Here is a 5,484-nt window from a genome sequence, read left to right on the forward strand (position 1 = left end):
CATCCCGACCTGCTAGCAACCAGCCTTCATCCCGACCTGTTAGCTACCAGCCTTCATCCCGACCTGTTAGCAACCAGCCTTCATCCCGACCTGCTAGCAACCAGCCTTCATCCCGACCTGCTAGCTACCAGCCTTCATCCCGACCTGCTAGCTACCAGCCTTCATCCCGACCTGCTAGCTACCAGCCTTCATCCCGACCTGCTAGCTACCAGCCTTCATCCCGACCTGCTAGCAACCAGCCTTCATCCCGACCTGTTAGCTACCAGCCTTCATCCCGACCTGTTAGCAACCAGCCTTCATCCCGACCTGCTAGCAACCAGCCTTCATCCCGACCTGCTAGCAACCAGCCTTCATCCCGACCTGTTAGCTACCAGCCTTCATCCCGACCTGTTAGCAACCAGCCTTCATCCCGACCTGCTAGCAACCAGCCTTCATCCCGACCTGCTAGCAACCAGCCTTCATCCCGACCTGTTAGCTACCAGCCTTCATCCCGACCTGTTAGCAACCAGCCTTCATCCCGACCTGCTAGCAACCAGCCTTCATCCCGACCTGCTAGCAACCAGCCTTCATCCCGACCTGCTAGCTACCAGCCTTCATCCCGACCTGTTAGCTACCAGCCTTCATCCCGACCTGCTAGCAACCAGCCTTCATCCCGACCTGCTAGCAACCAGCCTTCATCCCGACCTGTTAGCTACCAGCCTTCATCCCGACCTGTTAGCAACCAGCCTTCATCCCGACCTGCTAGCTACCAGCCTTCATCCCGACTGCAGCAACTTCCTGTCTCTCAAGTTGGATAAACTTAAAACATTTAAAAACAGCTGCAGTTACTATGTCGGAGAAGGTGCTACTCTTAATGTGATAATCACAGTTCTGACTGAACAGAAACATACTTTTATTGTGAAATTTATTTCTCATGCAGTAAAATGTTTTTTCAGTGTTACATTTTTAACCCTTTTTAGATAAACATTTTCAGGTTTTTCTCTCCTTGGTTTGTTAAAGGATGTCATATTTCAAATCATTAAGGTGTTATTTCTCTACAGGTACGTCGGTGGTGACGGTGGTGGCGACAGATGCTGATGATCCGACTTATGGAAACTCTGCCAGACTGGTTTACAGCATCTTGCAGGGTCAGCCATACTTCTCTGTGGAGCCAAAGACAGGTAAGTGTGTTTCAATGCGTGTTTGTGTGGGTTATTGCTTGAATCAGAGTTTCTCTCTCTGAATAAGCAAACTCTTACTTCTTAATCCGTGTGGAACCTCAGGATCCAGATGCTGGTGGATGTGAAACAGAGGTTGACCTCACATTTCTGGCAGTTGGCCTTTGGTATACCTGTGCACCCAGGTACCTTGCGTCATCTGGGCGCACATCAGTGACTGGAACTGGAACTCCTCATTCTCACACATTTGTGGAACTGGGACGAAGTTTCATGCGCTCCAGACTCTTTCCACTTTTGGTCTTCAGCAGTGTATGACTTGAAGGTATACAGCTCCACTCGTTCTTTCTTTCTCATGCCATTGCCTTCACAGTACGTACTGGCAGCCAGATGGTCACGATCAAGTCCAGAAAGTGGTACCACCTCCGCTTGTACCACTTTAGAACCTGCAAGGTGGTTCCTCCAACCATGGCCACCTTTAGTTCAAAAGATCCACGTCCTGCCCTCTTCAGCTCAGCATCGCACATCAAGGTGATGCCTGGTGGACTGTCACCAACAGTAGCAGTGCTGTGCAGTCCCTGCTGAGCCAGTCTGAGAGGGACCCTCGTAAACCAGTTGTTCTTGCTTGGGTATTGGCTGGGCCAGGCGGAGGACATCTGCTAGCTCAGGCGGTTGTACAACTGTCACCATCAGAGTCAGCCAAGTCGAGTATCTTGTAGACCTGTTTCTTAGGTTTTGAGGGCAGGTATTCTTCAGTCTGTTTCTCCCATTTAATAGGACCATCTGCTCATCAACAGCCAACTTCTCACCCAGTTATGAGCTGGATCATCATTTCTCTCCTGTCTCTCTTTGTTCTGAAGTGCAGGGACTTTTGTGCTTTAGTAGTGAGGTCGAGGGATGTGTTTGTGTGAAACTGTATCACATAGATTTGACTGCCCTACAATAACTTCCAGAATTTCTTTAGAAAACAACAGCTTGAAGTACTGGAGGGGGGCATGATATCAGATATTAAACTGCCATTCTGGGTCAGCACTGAAGTAAGCACGGTGGGCTGTTCTCCACCGTGGAACATGTCAGGGAAAATAATTCCTTCCCAAAGAATACGGAGTCAAATAGATGTGATGAATCATTCTTTATGTAACGTGCCACGGAGAGAACGCACGGTTACTCTCCAGAACTCAGCATTTCCTCTTCTTAAATACAAAACCAGGTACAGAACACAACAGCCAATAGTAAACTGCCAAGACAAGGGAAAACAAATGGCAGAGTATTATCACAGTATTATATCAAAAGCTTCTTCCTGGGCTGACAAAAGAACGTGGCATCAGAGTTGTGTCCAGGTGACTCTCATTTGTACATGTCAGCAGATGTTTATTGTAAGACAGACAACCCTTTGATTAGGAATAAAACCCTGTGACCAAGTTAGTTACAGTGAAATCCTAAAAATCAGCAACTTATAATGTATTTCTCACAAACATCAACCTCTGCTACATCTTCATCTTCATCTTCATCCACAGACTCCGACTCGGCCTCAGTCTCTGCAGGCAGGTGTTCTCCTTTAAAACAGGAAGCAGGATGCACAGATCTGAATGTTTCAGTTACACAACTTGACTGGCCCCTGACTGGACCCCCTTTTGCCTTCAGAACTGCCTTAATTCTTCGTGGCATACTTTCAACAAGCAGGTGGAAACCTTCCTCAGAGACTTTGGTCCATGTTGACATGACAGCATCACACAGCAGCCGCAGATTCCCTCCTGTTCCTCCACATCCCAAAGGGGCTCTGTTGGACTGAGATCTGGTGCCTGTGGAGGCCTCTGGAGTCCAGTGAACTCCTCATCATGTTCAGGAAACCAGTTTGAGATGATTTGAGCTTTGTGACATGGAGCATTATTCTGCTGGAAGCAGCCATCAGAAGATGGTACACTGTGGTCATAAAGGGATGGACCTGCTCAGCAACAATACTCAGGGAGGCTCAGCTGGTCCCCCACACCATTACACCACCACCACCACCTGAACCGTCGATACGAGGCAGGATGGATCCATGCTTTCATGTTGTTCACACCAAATTCTGACCCGACCATCTATATGTCGCAGCTGAAATCGAGACTCATCAGACCAGGCAGCGTTTTTCCTTCTTCTATTGTCTATTCTGAGCTGACAGGAGTGGCCCCTGGTGTGGTCTCCTGCTGCTGTGGCCCATCTGCTTCAAGGTTGGACCTGTTGTGCATTCAGAGATGGTGCTCTTCATACCTTGGTTGGAACGAGGGGTTCTCTGAGTTACTGTTGCCTTTCTGCTGTCATCTCGACCCAGTCTGCACATTCTCCTCTGACAACAACAAGGTATTTCCATCCACACCGCTGCCGCTCACTGGACATTTTCTCTTTTTCGGACCGTTCTCTGTAAACCCTAGAGATGGCTGTGTGTGAAAATCCCAGAAGATCAGCAGTTTACCAGTCCCAGTCTATATATTTCTAAGTGCACTTCTTTTCTGTCCTCAACCTGTCTACATTACAGTTATCCATTCCATCGTTACTGGACACCTGCCAATCACAGTATTATACATTATTGTACTATATTATATTCCTATATTTCATGTGGATTTTAACTTGTGTGATTTTCTATTTATACATGGTGATTGGCGGAGGGATTGCATTGCCCATGACTGCGTCGCTGTCATCGTTGTGCGTATGCTGATGAAGAAGAGTCAGAGAAACAACAGTGTGAACACAGTTGTCAGGAACAGGGTTATCTAGCCATGCAAAAAGCCAGGACGGATGCAGATCTGTAACGTATAGAGCCATCACCAGGTGGAAATAGCTCCCAGTAGAGCCCACGTGTGTCAGGATGTGTGTGGTTGAAACACGTAGGCTGACAGGTACAGTTCAAAAGGTTTATTAACAAAACAAAAGCGAGCACAGTTACAGTCCAGGTAATCCAAAAATAACAACAGTTCAAACAAACCAGGTGATCCAACTGAAAACATCCAAGAAGGGAAAACAATCCATAAACAGGGAGACACGACGAGCAAGGCAGGCTAAACACGACATGCGACAACGCACATACACGCAACAATGACCGGACAAAGACTGAGAGAAACAAGCAAGGATATATACACAGGTTAACGAGCTGGGAGGAGGCACACAGGTGATACTAATAATGACAGCAGACAGACGCAGGCAGGCAGGAACACCAGATACAGATACCAAACAGGCCCAAACTAACAGACAAATCCCAACAGAAATATGAATACAAATAAACACATATACAAGGTACAAAAGACAAGAATCCAACTGGAACTCTAAACACAGAACAGACAAGCAGGCAGAGGAATAAAATCCACATGCAGAAGCAAATCTAAATGCAGAAAAATAAACATCATAAAACTAAAACCGGACAGACAGGCAAACTAAATGACAAGAACAGACTGACGCAGAATAATCAAAACAATAATGAAGTAAGTATTGTATTGAGTATTTTTAATGAAGCCAAATGATGAAAGTTTTTTTCTGTTTGTAGTCTCACAAACAGACTTTCAGTGTGAACATTTAAAGCTGTGAACTGTGATGTGTTGATCTCTTCCTCTTATATAACCCTGTTCACCCCCCATCTGCAGCAGACGTTAACCTTTAGATGGAACATGTTTATGGCTGACAGAGAGGAGGTGAATTAACTCTGCAGAGCCACAGATTAAAACAGATTGTGAGGATTATTTGATTATAAACAGCTTCAGCCTGCTCTGCTCTGAACCATCCATTTATTTACCCTCAGTAAGCTCAGCTGAGTCACAGGTCACATGGTGAGACTGAAAAACACCACCGTGATGTGTTCAAGGACTGAGGGAGAAAATCACTGTGTAAATACTGGAAGGTGTCCTGATGTGTTTACTTAAACTGAGTCTCACCTGTCCTGCAGGTGTCCTGATGTGTTTACTGAACCTGAGTCTCACCTGTCCTGCAGGTGTCCTGATGTGTTTACTGAACCTGAGTCTCACCTGTCCTGCAGGTGTCCTGATGTGTTTACTGAACCTGAGTCTCACCTGTCCTGCAGGTGTCCTAATGTGTTTACTGAACCTGAGTCTCACCTGTCCTGCAGGTGTCCTGATGTGTTTACTGAACCTGAGTCTCACCTGTCCTGCAGGTGTCCTGATGTGTTTACTGAACCTGAGTCTCACCTGTCCTGCAGGTGTCCTGATGTGTTTACTGAACCTGAGTCTCACCTGTCCTGCAGGTGTCCTGATGTGTTTACTTAAACTGAGTCTCACCTGTCCTGCAGGTGTCCTGATGTGTTTACTGAACCTGAGTCTCACCTGTCCTGCAGGTGTCCTGATGT

The 5,484-nt window shown here is 46.7% G+C and overlaps 2 protein-coding genes across 7 annotated transcripts in view; one reads left to right on the forward strand and one right to left on the reverse strand.

Moving 5' to 3' along the window:
• LOC123972017 (cadherin-7-like) overlaps positions 1-5,484 on the forward strand; it is a 16,845-nt gene that overhangs the window by 1,016 nt on the left and 10,345 nt on the right. The window lies entirely within an intron of this gene.
• Positions 4,617-5,484, reverse strand: part of LOC123972027 — a 2,778-nt gene continuing 1,910 nt past the window's right edge. For 2 of the 6 annotated variants that reach the window (XR_006825346.1, XM_046051226.1), the window contains exon 2: positions 4,617-5,461. Coding sequence is in view for 5 of the 6 variants with exons in the window: in XM_046051226.1 (XP_045907182.1) it covers positions 4,982-5,461 (480 nt within the window). In the remaining variant the exon portion in view is untranslated. The remainder of the gene's footprint in view (positions 5,462-5,484) is intronic. The other 4 variants (XM_046051230.1, XM_046051229.1, XM_046051228.1 and 1 more) reach the window with 4 other exon arrangements.

Source organism: Micropterus dolomieu, linkage group LG06 (genome assembly GCF_021292245.1).
Source record: "Micropterus dolomieu isolate WLL.071019.BEF.003 ecotype Adirondacks linkage group LG06, ASM2129224v1, whole genome shotgun sequence".
Classification (NCBI taxonomy): domain Eukaryota; kingdom Metazoa; phylum Chordata; class Actinopteri; order Centrarchiformes; family Centrarchidae; genus Micropterus; species Micropterus dolomieu.